Below are 20,815 nucleotides of genomic sequence, written 5' to 3' on the forward strand. Positions count from 1 at the left end.
GGTGGCGTAAAGGGCCATAAGATCGGTGTTATCTGTTCTCTGGTATGGGGTTGGACTTTCAGGGGGTCTCATTCCTTCCCTTTTTCACTCTCCCGTTGCCAGGCAGGAGGAGGGAGTGACCAGACCTGGGACCGGAGGAAGAGGTAGCCGTAGTGTTGACCCCTTTCCTTTAAAAATCCTAGACCCGCACAGACTTCCCTGAGGCTCTTGAGGTGACTTCAGACTCCACCCTCTTTGTCTTCCGGCTCTGGTCTGGGCTGTAGGGTTTAAATCTGGCGCGCTTCACTTGGATTGGCTACACCCGGGAGTGGTTGGCTGACTGCTTGCTGCCGCTCCTCCTCGCCTTTTCCCCGGGCAAAAGGTTTTCAAATTCGGCCAATTGGCGGGCGCGTTCCCTCAGCTGAGGCGCGTCATCGAAGGGTTAACCGCAGCCAACCGGAGGCGGGTATTGGAGAAAAGAGCCAATCAGGAGGACGCGGGGGTGCGCCCTGGGGGCTTATAAGGGCGGCCCTTGGGCGCGCGCGGCAGCAGTTGGACTGCGGCGGACGGCTGTGCCTTAGTCTCGTGAGCAGTCCTCCTCTCCCTTCCTCTACCTCGCGCAGCATGTCGGGCCGCGGCAAGACAGGCGGTAAGGCCCGCGCCAAGGCCAAGTCGCGCTCGTCGCGAGCGGGCCTCCAGTTCCCCGTGGGCCGCGTGCACCGGCTGTTGCGGAAGGGACACTACGCCGAGCGGGTGGGCGCCGGCGCGCCGGTCTATCTGGCGGCGGTGCTCGAGTACCTCACAGCCGAGATCCTGGAGCTGGCGGGCAACGCGGCCCGCGACAACAAGAAGACGCGGATCATCCCCCGCCACCTGCAGCTGGCCATCCGCAACGACGAGGAGCTCAACAAGCTGCTGGGCGGCGTGACGATCGCCCAGGGAGGCGTCCTGCCCAACATCCAGGCCGTACTGCTGCCCAAGAAGACCAGCGCCGCCGTGGGGCCGAAGGCGCCCGCGGGCGGCAAGAAGGCCACCCAGGCCTCGCAAGAGTACTGAGGGCGCCCGCGCCGCCGCCGGGCCCCTCCCCTCGCCACCACAAAGGCCCTTTTAAGGGCCACCACAACGCTCACGGAAAGAGCTGGGCCGCGTCGGGCTCCCGGCCGGGCGGCAGCTCACTCGCCCCCTCCGCGGCCCCGCCGCCGCCGCCGCCGCCGCGCGGCCTGCCCCTCCCCCGCGCGGCTCGCTCCAGCCGTGGCTCGGCGGAGGGCGGCCGTTTGAACGCCGCTCGGTGCCAGGAGCGAGCTCGTGACTCGGCCGGCCTGGCCCCCGAATGCTGATGGGCTGCGGGGCGGCCGCGGCACCTTCTAGAAGGCTGGGCCGGCCGCGCTGACGCAGGCCGGGGCGCGTGGCGGGGAAGGTGAGTCGGTGCGGACGGCCGCCGGCGCGGCCGCGCGCGCGCGCTCCCCACCAGCCCGGTGCTCCGGACGGGACTCGGTTGACGGCGGCGGAGTCAGTCGGTCACTTCATTTGTCCCGGGACGCCCTTTGCTGCCGGATCCCGAGCCTTGCACGTCCGCGCTCCCTCCATCTCCACTCGCAGGCCTGTGCGCGTCCCGGAAGACACACTTCGCGGCGTGAGCATCTCCCGCGGTGTCGGGTCCCGGCGGCGTGGGGTCTGCGGGAGTCCTGCCCCTGGACCCGCGCCCCTCCCGGCGGCTCCGCTCCGCAAGCCAAGCACCTAGATACCAGCACTAGTCCGTTAATCCCCATCTGGACTGAGTCGCCGTTGGCCTCGGAACTGGAATTTTGCAGCTAACCCATCCAAGACAGTACTTTAGGTATTGGGGAGTTTCAGATGGACTAATTTTGTTTATTAAAGGATTTTCTTTTTTAAACAGTGAGGTGTCTCTTCATTTTGCAGACGGGTTGTAGGATCGATGACTGTAGATTCCTAAAGGTAGTGGGGGAGGGGAGCTATCTGATACAAAGGCTTTACCGTTAACTGGAGCGGCAAATCGTAGATTATAAGATTATGGTTCTTTCTTGGTGTTCCCTGGGAGACAATTTATTCTGTCAGAACTACTGAGACAGAAACAGAAGGCAATGTATTCCAGGAGAACTCTGGACAGGGGTCTTAGCCTCTGAGGTAAGGAGCAAAGGGTCTTGTGTTTGTCCTTATCTTTCTTTCCTGCAACCCCATCAAAAACAAAGCCACCTTCAAATCTAGTTTATTAGTAGAGTTGGTTACATTCAAAGGCTGTGGCTTGTTAGATGTTTTTTCTCTAGAGACTAAGCGTCCACCTACTGAGGAGACAAGGCATCACCAAGGCCCCAAGTTGAGACAAGTCTCTAAGTCTCCGCCCCTGCAGTTCCATCCCCTGGGTAATCACCCCCCAGGTAACAGTGAGACTGGGGCACTGAGGGCTGGGATGTAGGCACGGGGCACCAGCAACCCAGGCACCTGTGCCCCACAGACCAGTTAGTGGGCATCATTGAGCTGCCGTGCAACATCCAAGATGTTCTTGGCTCCTTTGTTCAGCAACAAGGTGGCCAGGCTGATGCCCAGGCTCTCAGCAGCCAGCTGGGCTCGTCGTGGAACGTTCCGGGCAGTGATGCCCACCAGCTGTGGATCATCCTCAGGGCCATCTTCATGCTGGGTAAGGGAAGGAGGGTAGGATTTGGTGAGCACAAAAGGGGAGGTAACATACAGACGTGTTTTTTACCCTCTCCATCACCCTCCAGCCTTGGCACCTGGGCAGGGACGTGGATGGTGGCCTGCATGGTCTCTTGCATGCTATCTGCGCCATTCAGACTCCAGACTCCTCCAGTCAGGTATAGCTGGGAAATAAAACAGTTGCCTCAGCATATTGTGAGAGGGAACTGCTTAGAAACCTGGGCTTTTCTTGCTGGCAGCTCAGGATGCACAGGAGAAATGCGAGTCCCTTCCCTGCCCTCCCACCCATCTTCCCCTGCTTACTTGCCCATCCTTCATAGCTGTATGCACTGCCACTGGCACACTGCAGCCTCCTTCCTGCAACAAGTTCTCCCTGTGAGCTCCAAGAACCCTTACCACCACCCTGTAACCAGAGCCCTCAGAGATAACAGACCCCTCTAAGGACATAACTGAAAATGAGGTAGCGGCCCTGGGTCCTGTCCATACTTTGAAGGATGAGTTACCACTAAATACAGAGCAATAATTTGAGAAATCTCCCCACTACCCTTCCCAGCTCTCCAGGTACCCACCCCTCCACAAGAGCACAGGCCCTCCTACCAGGTGCCTCAGGAAGGCCCGTTCAGCAATGCAGCGAAGCAAAGTCTCAGGATCATGCAACACACCCACCAGATCCAAGATGTCCTGGTCCTTGGCTCGAACTTCCACTCCCAGAGCCCCCTGATGGAAAAATAGCCTAAGATATCAGGGCCAGTCTTTCCCCAACCAATGGAGCTAAGGATGGGAACCAGCCTACTTCCACCTGTTTGCCAGGTCCTTTTGGGCCAGTAGCCTCCCAAGCCTTGCCCCTCTCTGGGAGTGTTCTTGGTTGAAAACAAAAGAAAGGGACACATCAATACACGGCTTCCCTGGTCAAGCATACCTGACCCACAGCATACATGCACTCCTCAGGGTGCAGGATCTGTGGGGGCAGAAGAGGCAGTCAGAAGGGTGGAGGTGGGAGTGCCTAAAAGCACACAGCTGTGAGATGGGGCTTTTCTAGCATACAGAAGGGCTGGAGAGGCAAGAGTGGGAGTTTGGCCTCTGATCCCCAGTCTTCCCAACCTGGGACTCATTTCCAGCTTGCACTGTTAGAGGTGGGATTCGAAAAGAGAACACAGGCAGGAAGGAGATGAAGATCAACTGGGGCGTGAAGAGTGGCAGGCCCTACCTGCCCCACCCGGTTCTGCCAGCCCATGCGCTGCAGGCCAGCTGCGGCCAGGATGATGGCACTGAACTCCTGCAGCTCATCCAGCTTCCGAAGCCGTGTGTTGAGGTTTCCCCGCTGTGGAGAGGCGCTAAGGACCACAAGCTTTGGGCAGTCTGGAGCCTTATGCTGTTCCCTTTGCCTGAGTCTCTCAATCTGCTAACTTCTCACCTTTGAGTTCTCAGCTTAATGACAACAGCTAACACTTACCTCATACTTACTACATGCCAGACGCTTTAGATATGTCAATTCATTTAATTTTCACAACCCTATGACGTAGGTAGTATTATCATCTCCATTTTACAAATGAGAAAAATGATAGAGAGGTTTTAATTTATTTAATAACTTGCCCAAGGTTACAAGACCTCTGAGAAGCCTTCCTTGACTCTCAAGTCTGTGTTTAGATGTTCCAGCTAGAAGCTTCCAGAGAATTCCCTACTTTGTGCACTGGAGCACTTAGCGAATACTATTTTGAAAATCAGTTTTACAAACATATAACATTGTAAAGATCAAAACAATATAGTGGAATATAAAATAAAAATGGAGTTATGGTTACCAAAGGGGAAAGGGGATGGGGGGAGATAAATTAGGAGTTTGGGATTAGCAGATGCAAACTACTATATATAAAATAAACAACAAGGTCCTATTATATAGCACAGGGAACTATATTCAATATCTTGCAATAAACTACAATGGAAAAGAATATGAAAAGGAATATGTATATATATGTACAACAATCACTTGCTATACACCAGAAACTAACACAACGTTGTAAATCAACTATAATAAAACCAATTTTTAATTATTTAAATTTAAATGGAAGCACCCCCCCCAACCCCCCTCCCTCGATGTAATCATTATTCAGTATCACTCTGTATTATCAATGCCTGGTTGTCTGTCTCCAGCACTAAAATGTAAACTCCGTGTAAGCAGGGACAATGTTGATCTTGCTCACCATATCCCCAGTGCCAGGCACTTGCCTGGGGCTAAGAAAACATGAAAGGATTATGAATGAATGGATGGATGGATGGATGGATGGGTGGATGAATGGGAGGAGAGGCAGTCCACTGCATCCATGGTCCACTTCCTCTGGAAGCCCCTTCCACTCTCACAACTCCCAGGGCCCTCTGGACCTGGTCTTCCTCCTTGGCTGCTGCCTCCTCCCTCCGCTATAAGGATACAATACTCTTGAACTCCAGATGTGGGAACTTTCTCTGCAGCTGGGCCGCTCTCCGCAGGGAGCTAGTTCCCACCACGCTGCTCAGAGAGATGGTTTAAAATGAGATTTAAGTCGCATGAGATTTAACTAGGCAGGCACTGTTCCTTTCCTCCTCCTCCCACCCCTCCATCTTCTGTGCACATCCCACCAAGATGCCTATCCAGGCCCCACTCACCTCTTCTCTGGCAAGGTTTCTAGGGTCTTCCCAACAAATTTTGGGTGAAAGACCACAGCATCATAGGGGCTCTCCCGCCTGGGGATGGAGGGAAAGTCATAGAATAAGGGAGAGATCTCGGTTCAGGTCACTTCCAGGCTCTCTCAATAGTCAACTAACTGGCATTTTCTGAGTTTTCTGCCAAGCTTGACACTCCTCAGGGCAGGGGAGACAGCCTAGAGGCAGAGGGCCAAGTCCCAAAGGGAAAAGTCAAGGTTAATATGATGTCTACCCCATGCCGAGGCCCCCTGACTGGCAGGACTCTTACTTGCAGATGGCTCCAATGGTGAAGCCAGGAGGAAGCACTGTGGGCAGGTCCTTCAGGGAGTGAACAACCAGGTCCACTCTAGAGAGATGGCAGAGAGGGAAGGAGAAGGGGTCTGAGCAGCACGTCCCCAGCCCTTCTCCACCCACTCCTGCCTGTACGTCACTGGCAGAGCCTAGAGCGGTTCAGGAAGCAGGCCTTTCTGAGACCTTGGGTCCCAGAGACCTGCTCCCCTCCTACACTCCCTTTCACCCCCCTCCCCCAGCCAGTCCTGCACCCCCAGGCAGCCAGATGGCTCAGAACCAGGACACTCTCCTTTTCTGAGGCCTGAAAAACTCACATATGAGCCCCTCTCTAGCCTATCCAAGCGTTTAAGCCCAACAGTCTAGCTGATACCCAGGTGTGATGTGCACTGGGGTCCTAGCGAGAGCCTGAGAGGGCGCCATGCTCCCTGCTTTCACTTACTCATTCCTCTCCAGCGCGTGTTCCAGCTCCTTGGTAAACAGGCTCTTCTCTCCAATCTGCCAGGCAAGAAAGGGCCTCAGGGTGAATCTTTTGGGGGAAGGAAAGAGGAGGGGGAAAAGGGTTGGATGGAAAATGTTACCTTAGAGAGAGCAGTATCAAGAATCTTGTCTCCTGTGGTGGACATAGCAACTGAGGAGAGAATCAACAAACCAGACGTTCGGTGATCAGCATTTATTGAGCCCCTACTGAGCTGAGCACTTGTGCTAAGATCGTTGGTGGATACAGGGGCACATAAGCCCCAGTCCCTACCCTCTGGGAATGTACAATCTAGGAGGAAGACCAGACGTAATCACAAAAAGACCCAAAGCAGATGATAAATGCCAGGCTAGCCCAGGTAGTCAGAGCTGGAGGTGTTCAGAGAAGGAAAGGGCCCTCCAAACTGGGGACAGCCAAGAAGAATTCTCAGAGGCAACAGAACCAGGCTTTGGTGCAAGACAAAGCCAGAAACACTGTGTTCTCCCCTCCAGGGGTTAAAGGCTTCCCATTAGCTTCCATTCCTTTCCAGAAAACTCACTGATTTCAAACTGCAGGCCTGGGTATAAGGCTTTCAGCGTTGCCACCACACTGTCCGTCTGTATGCGGGCCAGCTAGGGGTAGAAATTCAGGTTAGTCCTGTCCTCTGGCCACCACCCTAAGGTCAGACCCTCAAAGGGTCAGGGAGATCCTGAAAGGATTGGAATTCAGAGAGGGGATTGAATGCCCACCTAGGAAGGGGGGGGGTCTGGCCTGGGAGTCCTTTGTACCCCAACTTCCCAGCCCAGGGACTATCTCTTTACAGAACGCAATCTGTCATCCTGCATGGGATTTGATACTCAGTCACCCCATTTCTTCCATCCCCGAGCTGCTGAGAACGCTCTGGGCCCCCCAACTTATAATACTGTGGACACAGAAGTCTTCTGACAAACCTCCTCCACCCCGGTACTTACACTCACCTGGCTCTTGCGGGTACCCACGCGAATCACTCTCATCTTTGAGCTGTTTTCTTCCTGCAGAGAAAGTCCCCAGGTCACAGTCCCTGCTGCTCTTTGTGTTCCTCAACACCTTGTCCAAGAACCAGAATCACTGGCTTGGAAGAAAGGAACATCAGCCCCTGGCCTGTGGCCAGCTGAGCCTTGGAGTGGGGAAACACTCCCCTCCCCAAGACTGGTCCCTTTACCTTCCCCAACAATACCTTCTGGCTCCTCAGGGATCCAGAGAAGCAGAGACCAGACAGAAGTGACAGCAGGACCTGCTGTTGCTGTAATGACCAGGACACTAAGCCCTGAAGCCCATCCAAGCTAAGGCAGTAGGAATGCTGCACTCAGCCAGGTGGGTAGAGAGATAAGGTCTATCAGTCTGGCCCCAGGGAGGGTGGGGCCTGCAGCAGGCAGGGGCAGGACAGCTGGGGCCACACAGGGGACCGTGAGCTGAGTCACTGAGGACAAGTTCAGCATCCACAACGGAGCAGCACTTGAGAAAGCTTCAGTGCCACCTAGATGCCCTAAGAGCTACCCCACAGCTCCTGCACTATGGATCCCGTAATCTGGACGGAATGCATGACTGGGATCGACAGATCTGACGTACAGTCCTGCTCAGCCTCTTGCCTGGGCAAACTTGAACACATCATCTTATTTGTTCATCTATAAACCTGTTTGTTCATCTATAAAATGAAGAAGTTTGCACTCAAGTATCTTCTGCTTTTGATATTCTGTAAGACTAAGGGGGTGAGCTGTCTAATGTCCATTCACCTAGACTGCAGCCTCTGGTTTCACCACAAAGGAAATATTAGGATGTCAGAGACCAAGCCAAGAACTCAAAGGGCCATGCCTCTTCCTCTTGCCAGGGCACCTTGGACAAAGGTATTCAGTGCCAAGCAGGCAGAACTGGGTTCTCCAGTCTGAGGTCCTATTTCTTCCCAGATCAGACAGTGATCACTATAGATACTATCAACTTCCCCTGCTCTGGGATCTTCATCCTACAGAGTTCTTCTGCAGTCAGGTATCTGGGGCCTCTGTTGCTGGAGGAGGTGACAGCTGGCTGCTCTTGGACTCTAGTCTACTCCATAGCTATCACTTCTCCAATAAATAAACCCTGGGGGACCCTAAGCAAATTAGGCTAGGTTGGAAATGCTAAACATGGCAACTAAAATTCTGGGCCACAGGCAGCCCACAGAAAGGAATCTAAGGTCCCAGAAACTGCTATGTTCAAACAATCCCTTAATTTCATTGATTCTGCACAGCATATTCAAGTCAAATTGTTCCAGTAAAAAATTCCTTATTGAGCATGTATATCCTAGAGCTATTGCTTTTAATCTTCATAACAACCTATCAGGTAGACAGGGCAGGCATCTCTGGAACTACGTTACAGAAGCAAAGTCTGGCTCTGAGGAGCAAAGTGACTTGCCCAGGGCCACAGGGTTAATCATGGGTAGAGAGCTGGAATCCAAATCTTCTTACTCCTAGTCCAGCACTCAGGAATGTCAGCAATGGCACAGAATCCCACTCCTTACCAGCACATAGGTCAGGGAAAGATAGGGCAACTGCCCCACTCCTTTCTTATCTCAGGCTGACGTTGGCCTCATGGGCTCTGCAGTCTGCATCTGCACAAGCCCAGAACTGGGACCCCAGGCTAGGAATAGGAAGGCCCAAGGGCGTCCCCCGTCCATGGTAGTAACCCAATGATGTGTCTCAGTTGGGGAGTTTTGAGTGTAGGCTGGGGCAGTTTTGAGCGTAGGCTGGGGCTGGGTGTCCATTAAAAAGAAAAAAAGCGGAGACGGTGCACTTCCAAGACGTTTGTGTGCAGTTCGGAGAATTCGAGGTACACTCTCCTCTCTGGATCCAAAATGGAACACTTCCCCAAAGTGGCTGAATCTCGACTAGGACCTGTCTCGTGTGAAGGGATCCCGGGGAATAGCACCCTGTCTCGTGCAGACGAATTTTCCTGTGTTGGGTCACTGTATCTAGAGCCGCGGAAGCCATGCCTCATGGAATCCCATCCAGATCCCCGCAGGAACGGGGTTCCGTTCGAGACAATCGATCTGCTCTTAAGTCCGCCCCCACCGCTCTCTGATTCCCCTAAGGGCAACCCAGCTACTGGCCCTTTAAAAACTGTTAGAACCAAAAAAAAAAAAAAAAAAAACCAGACAGATAATCGTCCCGACCAATTGACGACGGAGAGTGGCAACTTGAAGCCAATCGTGGCACTGCTAGTGCAGAAGACCGAAGCTGCGAGGGTCACCGGCTCAAGACTCACCGCCGTTGCGGCCGCGTCGCCGTTACCAGACATGGCTGTGCGCGGGAAGTAGGCCGGGGGCTGCTGCCAGTGTCCTCCGGAGTCGGGCAAGCCGAAGGCTCCGGCCGCCCGGGCACTGGGCGCACGCGGAGCTCGCTATCCTCCGGCAGCCACACTCCCTGCTCCGCTAAGGGCCTGCGTCACTTCCGGCCCCGCCCCAGAGGGGCTAGACCTCCCCTGGGCGGGAATTAGAACGATTGCAACAGAGAAGACCTTACCTTGCGTTACCGCCCCTACTACCCCAGGCTGGCCCTGGTCTTCCCCGTTTGAGACCCAGGCCCACCAACTGTTCATTTTTACTTTTACCTAGCCAGGAATACCGACGGTCAGTGGCCAAGATATGCTTCCCAGATTTATCCACAAAGTAAGTTCTTTTCAGTCCCTCCTACCGCCACCCAAGGGAACGTCAATAAACCAAAAGTAGGCGTGCCGAGAGGAAAAGGAGATTAACCCTACAATGCGGCGTCGGAAGTTAAAGGCTATTTGAGCAACTTACCATGCCCCCAGGCTGCATTCAACGTCTACAAATGAAAGAGGCCTGCTTCTAAAAGCTAGTCACCCAGAATTCCACAGCTTTATCTCCTTAGCTGTGGCACAAGCAATTAGTGCAGCTTATGTGGTGCTGCTTCTGCTACAACCCTGAAGTAGGCAACTAAAGACAAATAACTGAAATGGGAGTGACAACACATTATTAGTGTTGGTGGGAAAAGGGCTTGTGAGTAAAAGTGCTTTATCCATTAACGGTACTAATAACCACGTATTAACCACTTTCAAATAACTGGACACCTGTCATCCATACCAGCCTGAGGGCTACAAGATTCCAGCCGTGACTTATCTCTGTGTTTCAAAAGCACCTGGTATTTGACAGAGATGTTTTGCAACTGAGCTTTAAGAGATACGCAGTGGTCAACAGCCCCGAACTAGCTCTGACTTGACCACAGGACCTGGTAGTGTCCTAAAGCTACCTTTGCTTCATTACCATGCCAAGATCCCCGCCCAAGGGGGATATTTGTACTCTGCTAGGCGCAAATTCCTGCCACGTGGAAGGCTGTGATGCCCCAGCTCTGCCCCCCACCCCAAAATCTCTGCCCCTTTCCTAGAGCCCTGATGACATGTCTGCCTCCTATCCCTTAAATTCTCTTACTGCCCTCCCTTGGGGGAGAAGGTGTCTTTAGAGCATGTGCTCTCCCTTCTCCATTCCTTGATCAATGAATAGTTTCTGCTCTGCTATACCGAACATGGTGTTGTTTGACCGGAATTTGCAACTCCAGGCAAAGGACCCACTGAGGGGTCACTGACCTCTTGGGGACCAGTAACACATCCATTGATTGGCTCCTTTGACCTTCATAACAGCCGTACTAGAAAGATGTTGTAATTCCTCATGTTCAGACAAAGAAACTGAGGTTCAGAGAAGGTTCAGAGTTGCCTTAAGTGAAACTAAGAATCAAGCTCAGGGCAGCTGATCCAAAGTCTGTATTCTTAGCTGCTACCAATGTAATGTACTCTATCCGCCTCTTCTAAATACTACCTAAACCACAATGTCTTAAGTTACTTCTTTTAATTAAACAACCCCATAGGAGCAATTTTCCAACGGGCAGTGTAACCCCAATTACACGCAGACATTTAGCAACACAAACTTCAATTGACAACTTTGGAAGAGGGAACAAAATGTTTCAATAAAGGCCCTTTTATCCTGCTTATCATCTGGTACTGAATACAGAGAGACACCAACCCACCCATTATGATGGCAGGCTTTAAAGCCCAAGGCTCCCCACCAGAATCTGCCTCCAGCTTGAATACTCTGTCCATACAAGAGCCACAGAGACCAGCCACACCACAGAGCAGAGTCCTCAGTCCCGGCTGCTCTTGGGGCTCAGGCCTCAGGCCTTTGCAGAGGTTCTTCAACTGAACTCTACTAGATGCCATAGGCCCCACTCATTACTGGAATGAAGTCTCGTCAACATCATCTTTAAGGAACTCTGTAGGAAGGGAAGGGGAGCTCTAGGAGAGCAGAGGGAAAGAAGTACATTTTGCACAGTTAAGAATCACCAGGAAGTCCCCAGAATAAATCCTTCAACCCCGAAATCATTATATGCTTTTATTTATAGACTCTGGGAGCCAGGACCCAAGCACAGCCTGGTGCTCTTGGATAGAGAATAAAGCCGCTATTGTCCAGACTCTGAGGTTGCTGAGGTGCCCTCCCCCTCTGGTCTGGAATGATCTACACTGCTCAAAAAGTCAACAGGACAAATGGCAGGTTGGCCGAAGAAGGAGGCAGGAAAAGAAAGTCCCCTTAAGTCCTGAGGGCTATGGCATCAGATGAGAGCAGAGTCCTGGGCATGTCTGCCTAACTCCTGTGCAACAACAGCCCTGTCTCTGTCCCCCTGTGTCCCTGCTGCTGGGCCTCCACCATCACACCCCTCCCACTAGCCGCTTAAGTGCCCCTCCTGGTGTGTATGAGCAAGTCCCTCTGCAGCCCAGCCTCCAGGCTCGCAGTCAGTCGGGCTGTGGGCGGGTCGGTCAGCAGAGTCAATTTGTTGAAAACACCTCGGCCAAAGTAGTCAGCAATCACAGAGAAGCTGTCGTTGGAGCACTTGAGCTGCAGGGAAAGAGAAGAGCTGCGAGTCAAAAACCCACAGGACAGGCTTCCCTGGTGGCACAGCAGTTAAGAATCCGCCTGCCAATGCAGGGGACACAGGTTCGAGCCCTGGTCCGGGAAGATCCCACATGCCTCAGAGCAACTAAGCCCATGCACCACAACTACTGAGCCTGCGCTCTAGAGCCCGCGAGCCACAACTACCGAAGCCTGCGCGCCTAGAGCCCGTGCTCCACAACAAGAGAAGCCACGACAATGAGAAGCCAGCACACCTCAACGAAGAGTAGCCTCTGCTCAATGCAACTTAGATAAAAAGCCCGTGCACAGCAACGAAGACCTAACACAGCCAAAAATCAATCAATCAATCAAAATAAAACAGAACACCTCATTCCATCTCTTTAAAAAAATAAGAGAAGCCACTGCAATGAGAAGCCCGTGCACCGCAACAGAGTAGCCCCCGCTCGCCACAACTAGAGAAAGCCTGCGCACAGCAACGAAGACCCGATGCAGCCAAAAATAAATAAATAAAATAGATACATTAAAGAAATAAAAAATGTTTAAAAAAAAAAAACCACAGGAGGAGGAGAAAAGAACACCAGTCCCCAGCGCTCACCACCTCCCTGTGGGCGGGGGAGTCACGTCATCCCCACCTGGTGCTGGAACTGATCATGGAGATCTCGCTTCTGTTCCTGGGCCCGAATCATATCCATGACCTTGCGGTTTTCAGGGAGGCAGGTGGGGCAGTCAGCATCACTTTCTGAGTAACTCTCAAAGCAGTGCTGGTGGAAGGAGTGGCCGCAGAGGAAGTGGACTGAGGGCAACTCCAAGGCACTGTTACAGATGCTGCACTTGGTCTTCTGGAAAATCTTCGGACTACAGGCAAGGGAGACCAGAAAAGAGTGGCAGAAAGTGAGGGCAGGGCCAGGAACCATGTGGAGAGAGAAGGCAGTTGGAGGCAATGAGGAGAGAGAGGTCCCCGCTAAGAACTACGAGGCCCTGCTCTTCTTACCACCTAAAGCGGGTCACAGGAGGACCCCACGCTGGGCCTGCAGGGAGTCTCAGCACCCTCCCAGCAGGTCCATCCAACCCAAGATAAGTACCTGCCACAAGATAATATCCTCCAAAGCCCAATAAATCACGTTCTACGTAGTAAATCATTCTTTGGAATTCCTCCATCAAAACAGATCTTCAAGAATGAAATGCTCAAACACACTCCATACAATCCTGTCTTTGAAAAATGACACCCTGTGAAGAACAGTGTTATCCCCGGACGCCTCCACAGTTCTGGATGCCAAGTACCTCGCCTTCAGCTCCTGGATCTCCTGGCGGATACGGGTGGTCTCCTCTCGGTAGCGCCGCACCCGGAGCTCGTCCTGCGCGATCTGCTGGCTCTGCTTCTGCAGTTTTTGGACCAGGTAGTCCCGGATGACAGACAGGGTGGCCGTGGAGTTGTGGGCCAGGGTCTGCACCACTGAGATGGGGGTCCGGGAGGAAACAAGACCATGAACCAAGCAGCCCTCTGGATAGAACGGAAGGGCCCCTGCCCCAGAGCCCGACTGCCGGCAGCCTGCACCCAGCCGCCCGCCCTGTCCTCCGGAGTACCTAGGAGAGGCGGCATGAGGTTCTTGCCCTCGATGTGCTTAAGCACGGCCGCCACGTACTGCTTGCAGTCCTCCTCCTTGCGGGCGAAGTAGCTGAGCGCCTGTTCCCACAGGGAGGGCTCCTGCTCCCCGTGGCGCTCGCACACGGCGAGCACCTGCCGGTACTGCTCGTGCTGCATGTGATAGTGCATGATCTGCTGGAACCTGCGGCCGGGCAAGGCGCACATCAGCAGCTGTCCCCCGCAAGTGGCTCGGCTTCGTTCCCCTTCCCTGAGATTCCCCAGACTCTTACAGTTTCCCCTGCTCATAGAGGTAAAGGACCCCATCCTGGAAGTCGTGCATCTGGCAGAGGACCAGGGCTTTGTCAAAGACATCACAGAAGCGACCACTCTTCAGGAGGGAGATGGCCTCTGCGTGAAGCTTCTCTTTGACCTAAAAGAGGAGGGTAGAGCTGCTGGGCATCAGGGAAAAATGACAAGGCCTCTCAGGACCAGGCAAGTCAACTATCTCTTCCTCTCAGTCCAATTTCCTCTTCACGGGGGACCATTTAGCCCCCAAGGGTGAGGTGTTATTGGTCTAAAGAAAGCAGCAAGAGGCAACCAGGAAAGAAATGGAAGCAGTTTCTCTCCAGCGCCTCTGGCCACTTTGCCAGGTCTCACCTGCGGCTCCTCCTCGTGAGCCCAGTTCTGGAGTCGCAGCTCAAGGAGCGTGTCATAGATGCCCTGCGGGGAGTCAGGCTGCACCTCACTCATGTGCTCTAGGAAAGCTTTCAGCTCCCGCGGGTTGTTGGCAAAGATGGGGATGAACTCCTCTGAGTTGGCCTAGGACGGCAAGGGAGGAGAGGTGGCCGAGTGAGCGGGCTCGGTACTTGGGCTGCTAAGGGGATCCCTGCTGTCCAAAAGCCATTCTCTCTGAGGCCTCACCCTGCAGCCTGGAGCCTCCCTATCACCTCGGCCTTCAAGGCTGGGCCGATAGTCGGTACAAAGTCCCTTCAGCAACTCGGTCGTCTGCTCTGGTATGTGGTGCATGAGGATCTTGCCGTAGCGTTTCATGTTGCTCTCTGCCTGCTCAAAAGGAAGCTTGCCGATGTATCGAAGGGCCTCCTGATAATTCTGTGGAGAGGGAAAGGGCAGAATAAGCACGTGCTCCTGCCTCACCCACCAGGAAGCACTTTCAGCATCCCAGGGATGTCCTAGAAAAAGAACAGGGTCCTGCCCGTGTCAAGAGGCTCACCTACCTTGATGTCCTCTAGCTGGATCTTCAAGTACCACTCGTGATGTGCGTGGTTCTCAGCCAAATAGAGGGCATGGGAGTAGTAGCCAGCCTGCCGGAGGACCTTGATGGCTGTCTCCACATCAAAGTGGACTTCACTCTCACTCTTTGTCTGCCGGGGAGACATTAGACAAAACCAGTCATAGAGAGGTTGTGGTTGGGGAACGGAAAGGAAATATGCATCTGATTCTAAGACCAGATTCTTAAGGCAATAAAAAAGTTGATGCTTTTTTTTTTTTTTTTGGCAGTGCTGAGCGGCATGCAGAATCTTAGTTCCCCAACCAGGGATCGAACCTGTGCCCCCTGCAGTGGAAGCGTGGAGTCTTAACCACTGGACCACCAGAGAAGTCCTAAAATTGATGCTTTTAAAGCACTGTTATCCTGCCTCTCCAAAAGTCTTCCTCTGCCTCTACTATTAGAGGGACTCGTCTGGGAACACAGGGCTTCCCTGGGCTTAGATACCACGAGAAGTTCTGGCATCAAAAAACAAGAGGGGTGGGAATTCCCTGGCGGTCCAGTAGTTAGGACTCTGCGCTTCCACTGCTGAGGGTCCGGGTTTGATCCCTGGTGGGGGAACTGAGATCTGGCAAGCCACGCAGTGCAGCCAAAAAGAAAAAAAAAAAAAACAAAAGAGAAAACAGGAGAAAACTCGCAAAAAAGGCTATTCCTCTTCCTAGTTTATAGACCAGAGGACTCTGGTCCCCAAATAAGGTCAGCTCTTCCCTGTCTCTGCAGCCCTGGTGGAGCCCCTCATGCTTAGTGGGGCCCTCACGGAATCCCCCGCCAACACCCCCCTGCACCTTGATGAATTCCTCCAGCTTCGAGCTGTCCTTGAGCTTTGTGTAGCAGTTGAGCAGTAGGGTGGTGTGGTCGGCATTGGCCAGGGACTGCCGGTGCAGGGTCTGCAGGTAAGCCGTCAGGTTGTGGATGCGCTGGGCATCCAGGAACTTGCGGATCACATACGATGGCTCCAACTTTCCAATGGTTCTAGGGAGACATATGCATCAAATAGCATTGGGGTCAGTGTACTTCTCAAACTTTCATGTGCATAGGAATCACTTGAAGATCTTCTTAAAATGCAAATTCTGTTTCAGCACGTCTGGAGTAAGGCCTGAGATTCTGCAGTTCTAACAAAATCCCAGGCAATGTCGATTCTACTAGACCACGGACCACATGAGTAGCAAGGCTCCAGAGCACTGTTTCTTAAACGGGTGAAAACAGGAATTCGAGAGAGGTTGGGAAAGAGGCTAGACAGGTTCTTAAGACCCCTTATTAATTTAAGAATTAGTATTGAGGGAAGAAAGTGTGGAAGCAAGAGATGAATAGCCTTTTCCCTTTAAAGAATCTTATCAAATTGAGTATTAACGAAGGTCAAATTAACATCTAAAATAATAGATACTCATCAGCTCAACTGCATGCTGGTCATGTAATATTTGACCCAAAACATTCCCTTTCCAATAAGGTATACTGTCTTCTCACTTGAGGCATCACAGTTTCTGGAGGAAAAAAAGACGGTTCACAGTGGAGTCCACCCTCCTTCCCCAAGTGCAGGTTTTAGCCTATCTGGCTGCCTGTCCTTGCATTCACAGCTATATCCTAAAGCGCCTCCAGACTGACCGGATATACTGCTGGACAGCCCCATCATGGTTGCCCTTGCTGTAGAGATGGTCCCCATACTGCATGAAGATCTGGGCCAACCCATCGCTGTCCAGATGCTGGCTCTTGGCCAGATTAATCGCCATCTCGAATAGGTTCTTCTTAAACAGCATCTGGAAGGGAAGAGAGATTAGAAAACTGGAAGAAGCAGTCCTGAGAAGACACCTTCCCAGAATGCACCCACAACACACAAGGCAGACAGTTGTGAAGCCCCGATCAGCCTAGGTCTTAGACAGGGTGAGACCTCTCAGATACCCCCAGGACCAACAACAGCTCGCCTCACAAGGTTCTCTACAGGCAGGAAGAGTGGACCCTGAGAGTGGGCTCAGGCTCCCAGCCACTACTTCCCTCTAAGGCCTCATCCCAGGCCACTGGCCTTGTAATCCTACCCTAAGGGAGCTGAGTAAGTGACCCAAAGGGAAGGAAACACCCTGGCCAAGGGACTTGGGGAGCCTGTTCCTAGAGCTGCATCTGGGTGCCCACGGCCTGCTCTGGGAATCTGGTGGCCTTGCCTCCAGTTTGGTCTGTGTGTCCTTCTCCTGCAGTGCGTGGACCCGCCCATCCCGCGTCAGCACGTACAGGGAGCCCCACTCAGCAAGCACATCTACTACATCCTCAAAGACGGTGCTATAGGCTATGAACTTGTTGCACAGGTCATAGATGTTGAGAATCTGCTTGTCGGAGCTCTGGGAGTCCCTGCTGGTAAACTCTGACCTGTGTGGGAAAGAGAAAGACCCAGATATTTGTACCACCTCTGTCTCAGCTCCCCTCGATTTCCTTTCCAATACAATTTTGGTGCTGCCCATTCCACCCAAGACATGACACCGCTTTGGCCCCTCTAGCAGCTCATCCTGTAACATTTAGCATGGTGCTAGCAGTTGTAGGAAGAGAACATATAGACCTGGTCTTACCCTTTAGGATCCTATAATTAATACAGGCAACAGATTGAAAAATTAACTACATCCATTCCAACATCCATTATTTAACAAATAATTAGTGCCTGGTGTATGTAGGCCACTGAGCTCAGTACTGAATGAAAACTAACATCTGACAAGGACCACTTGCATCACGCTGAAGACCCCATCGCCCTTTCTGGTGGCTCAGAGACAAAAACGCCCTGTCTTGCATCTGCCAGAACTTTCCAATTTCTCCACTACTCAGTCCCTTGTTCCTCTACCCAATTCATTTTGACCAAGGAGTAAAAATCCCAATACCAGGTCCCAAATTCCCTGGAGCATTCTAGCGCATCAGGGCTGCTCAGCAAATGTCTGCCGCAAAATCACACACTTTTCAGCAAAAAAAAAAAAAAACCATTATAACCGATCTAGGTGTAAGCACAATCTACCTAAAACCAAATAGGAGATTGATGGGATCCAGGCATTAGGAGTTTAAAATGAGGTTAATTCTGGGGAACAAGTTCAGCCCTCTCCCTTTTGCTTCTCCGTGGAGTCCTTACTTGGGAGAAACCTTCCGGTCACGGGAGACAATGACAAGGTAGCCTCTAAACCAGTGAGCAATGAGTTTATGGCCCTCAAAGGCGAAGCAGGGCCCCCGTTCATCAGGCTGGTATAAGTAGACACATTCATCCCCTGCCACTATGAACTGCAGGTCCTGAGAAGGGTCGCTTAGGGCTGAGCAGCGCAGGCCACAACCGTGGGTGTCCAACTCCACTCGAGGGTAGTCTTTTCCAGAAACTATGTAGGACTGCAGGAAGTAAGAGAGGGGTTAACAGGCTCCCTTTGAGGAGGAGGCATCTAAGCCTTCCCAAAGGTATCTCCACCTCCACACTGGCTCTCTCTTCTTAATTCTTAGCACCCTAAGACTTTCCCTGGCTGCTTGCCATCTCCATTAACCACCACCCATCTATTAAATATATAAGCAGAGAGTACATTTCTTTCCTCTGTATATACTATCACTACTTACTACAGGTATTTAGCAAGTAAGAGAATTTTACTGCTTTAAGCAAAAACCATTGCTGAAACAAAACAAAACTATTGCTGAGACTAAGCTGTTATAAATTAGGAGCACAGGAACCAGAGAAGTAAAGCAACTTGTCCAGTGTCTCTTAAGTTAATTAGGAGAAAAACTTAGGTCTTTTACTACAAGATCACGAGTTCCTAGCTCTAACTCTTCCCAGTCTCCTAAGGGAGGAAATAAAATATTAAGCTGGGCAAATGATTCAAGGTTGTATGATGAAAACTGCAGGAATTCTACCTCTTTTGTCAGTTCCCTACCTTAGCCCTCTGAGCAATGTTAAAGCCTTTCCTGCCTGCCTGCCCGTAACAGTGGAGGCCCTGGTCATACCTGAACATTCTCAGTTGTCACAACAAACAAGTGAGTGGTCTTTCCTGCTTGGCGAAAGGCCAGTCCGGTAACAGGATAGTTGCCCTTGTGCAAAATCTGGGTCTTGCTATGCCGGTCCCGAGTGATGTCCCCTTTGTTCAGTGTAACACTGCCATCTGTGAAACCTGCAAGAGAGCAAGAAATAGCATTTTATTGAGGCTGAATAGATCAGAAAGCACAGAAGGGGGAAAAGACCACTTGAGGCACTTGTCAGAAGTGACACTCTTTCTCCTGCTACCCAACTTCTCCAGTGGTTACCATGAAGATCAGGACTCACTGACTCATTTTCAAAGAACAAAACTAAATGCTTTCCCATCCAAAACTTTAAAATCTCAAGTGCATCAGTTCAGTAGAAAATGGTCTCATGAAAACAGTGAAGATGAGCTGCAGAAGCAACTCTGAAGAAAATCTATAAAGAATCATGGGGTGTTAGCTTTGCCTTCTTTCTGCTTACCGATGGCCATAAAGTTGAGATTTTCATGGACAGTCAAACAAGATACAACAGTTGGCTCTGCCCCTGGGATGGCAGGGAAGATTCGAGTGCAGAGTGGATTGCCACCATCTCTCTTCTCCAGGTTCCAGATCTTTACCTGTGGACAGACCTCAGATGTGTGAATGCTAGTCACGCGCCAACAAACAGCCATTCTCAGGCTACTAGGTCTTTCCTATTTCCTTTATAGGACTCACCAGGGGGTTGATCCCCTCTTCATCCTCACCAACAGATGCCAGAATGTTGTGCTGCTTCAACTGGTACAGGTGTGTCACCCGTAGTTTGTACGCCTGGAACCCGGTAAGCTGTAGGGAGCGGGGCAAGAACCATATCTGGCCTTCCATGTGTGCAGAGTAGTCAAGGAGCCTCCTTTCCAAGGAGAGATACTTATATCTAGGCCAGAACCCAAATAACAACTAACATACATAAAACTCTTTATATTTTTCAAGGGTTTTTCCACAGATTATCTTCTGGGAACTCCCCATCTTAAAAAGATTAGAAAAGAAAGGCCCGAGTTTAGTGGCAGCATTATGAAAAACAAAGCAGCAAACTCATGGTCTCATTTAACTCCTCCCCCACAATACTGGGCTGGGGAGATAATGACACCTCACATATTCATCTTTTAAAGCCAACTTGCATCCGTTCTTTTCATCGATCTTAAAAGTAAACAAAAACAATAAAAAAAAAAACCTTGCCGAATTGTTATTTTACGCCCCTTTTGCAGATAAGGAAATTGAAGCCCAGAGAGGTTAAATGACTCGCCCAGGATTGTTCGCTCAGTTGGCAACAAGTTAGAGAACGGACTTCCTCCTTTCTTCCCTCGGACCACAGAAGGAGCACTGGGCGCCCATCTAAAGAAAAGTGGCACGTAACACGAACCCCTCTGACGGACAGATTTCATCCCAGCTGTATCTCTTCAGGGATTCGGGGAGGGAAGAGGCAGCTCCAGAGGAAGGATATCTCCAAAGACTAGGCTCCCTCGGCCTGAGTCGCAGACAGTGATTCCAGGAGGGAGGCAAAGGAACTTGGAAGCAGAGGGTCCAGAGGCAGGCGCAGCCCCGGAAGCAGCCCCATCATTGCCCAGTGGCTCCTTCACCAGATCCTTGTCGAAGAAAACGAAGCGCCGCCACTGCAGGTAGGCCGCCATCTTGGCCGAAGGCCCCCGCCTCCGGTGGAGAGGTCACGTGAGAGGAGCCGGCGGATCACGTGACCCGGCCGCTTCCTGGCGCCTGGGTGCGCAGGCGCTCTCCACTCTCCTTGACAGCTTCCCCCTGCAGGGAGGGGGAGAGTGCGCGCCGCCGCTTGAGGCAGTGTCTGCAGCCCGCCGCTCGCTCCGCATTTTGCGGCTTTGCCGGCTCTGTAAGTGCACTGGCTGAAATGCTTGTTAAGAGCTAGACCTTCACCTCTTTGAGCATCAGTTTCCTCCTTTATTAAATTCGCAGGCAATGAGGGATCAAGATGAGGATCAA

General features: G+C 52.0%; 3 protein-coding genes across 6 annotated transcripts; 1 reads left to right on the forward strand and 2 right to left on the reverse strand.

Annotated features, from left to right (window-relative positions):
* Positions 1–552: 552 nt before the first annotated feature.
* On the forward strand, positions 553–1,827 carry H2AX (H2A.X variant histone). Its single transcript, XM_082843963.1, has one exon. It carries the CDS (start codon positions 604–606, stop codon positions 1,033–1,035), a length of 432 nt encoding a protein of 143 aa, XP_082700089.1. The 5' UTR covers positions 553–603; the 3' UTR covers positions 1,036–1,827.
* HMBS (hydroxymethylbilane synthase) lies at positions 1,827–9,521 on the reverse strand. Of its 3 annotated transcripts, XM_082843961.1 has the most exons (14): positions 9,350–9,521; positions 7,051–7,104; positions 6,633–6,705; positions 6,198–6,247; positions 6,059–6,114; positions 5,597–5,674; positions 5,290–5,367; positions 5,077–5,152; positions 3,860–3,973; positions 3,572–3,610; positions 3,250–3,369; positions 2,956–3,009; positions 2,730–2,816; positions 1,827–2,631 (listed from the first exon to the last, which is right to left on the reverse strand). In XM_082843961.1, the coding sequence occupies exons 1-14, from the start codon at positions 9,380–9,382 to the stop codon at positions 2,458–2,460; spliced, it is 1,086 nt and encodes a 361-aa protein (XP_082700087.1). In that variant the 5' UTR covers positions 9,383–9,521; the 3' UTR covers positions 1,827–2,457. The 3 variants fall into 3 exon arrangements, with proteins under 3 accessions (XP_082700087.1, XP_082700088.1, XP_082700086.1); XM_082843962.1 differs by lacking the exon at positions 2,956–3,009; XM_082843960.1 differs by having other exon boundaries at positions 1,827–2,816.
* A 1,863-nt stretch (positions 9,522–11,384) lies between these two features.
* Positions 11,385–20,493, reverse strand: VPS11 (VPS11 core subunit of CORVET and HOPS complexes; the record flags this gene model as incomplete). Of its 2 annotated transcripts, XM_082844498.1 has the most annotated exons (16): positions 11,385–11,987; positions 12,635–12,857; positions 13,284–13,455; positions 13,587–13,789; positions 13,878–14,017; positions 14,245–14,406; positions 14,509–14,697; positions 14,823–14,969; positions 15,658–15,844; positions 16,475–16,626; positions 17,026–17,227; positions 17,970–18,217; positions 18,818–18,981; positions 19,311–19,446; positions 19,544–19,690; positions 20,305–20,493. In XM_082844498.1, 16 exons carry the CDS (start codon positions 20,491–20,493, stop codon positions 11,823–11,825), a joined length of 2,826 nt encoding a protein of 941 aa, XP_082700624.1. In that variant the 3' UTR covers positions 11,385–11,822. The 2 variants fall into 2 exon arrangements, with proteins under 2 accessions (XP_082700624.1, XP_082700623.1); XM_082844497.1 differs by lacking the exon at positions 20,305–20,493 and having other exon boundaries at positions 19,544–20,159.
* Between the last annotated feature and the right edge of the window lie 322 nt (positions 20,494–20,815).

The sequence above is a fragment of the Leucopleurus acutus genome, assembly GCF_964270905.1.
Source record: "Leucopleurus acutus genome assembly, chromosome: 8".
NCBI lineage: Eukaryota > Metazoa > Chordata > Mammalia > Artiodactyla > Delphinidae > Leucopleurus > Leucopleurus acutus.

Coding starts and splice junctions, on each gene's coding strand:
- H2AX (XM_082843963.1), top strand. CDS start 604: ATGTCGGGCCGCGGCAAGACAGGCGGTAAGGCCCGCGCCAAGGCCAAG.
- HMBS (XM_082843960.1), bottom strand. CDS start 9,382: ATGTCTGGTAACGGCGACGCGGCCGCAACGGCG. Junction 3,974..5,076: donor ATCTGGAGTTCAAGAGTATT/GTATCCTTATAG, acceptor GCCTCTCCACAG/CGGGGAAACCTCAACACACG. Junction 2,817..2,955: donor CAGCTATGAAGGATGGGCAA/GTAAGCAGGGGA, acceptor TTTATTTCCCAG/CTATACCTGACTGGAGGAGT.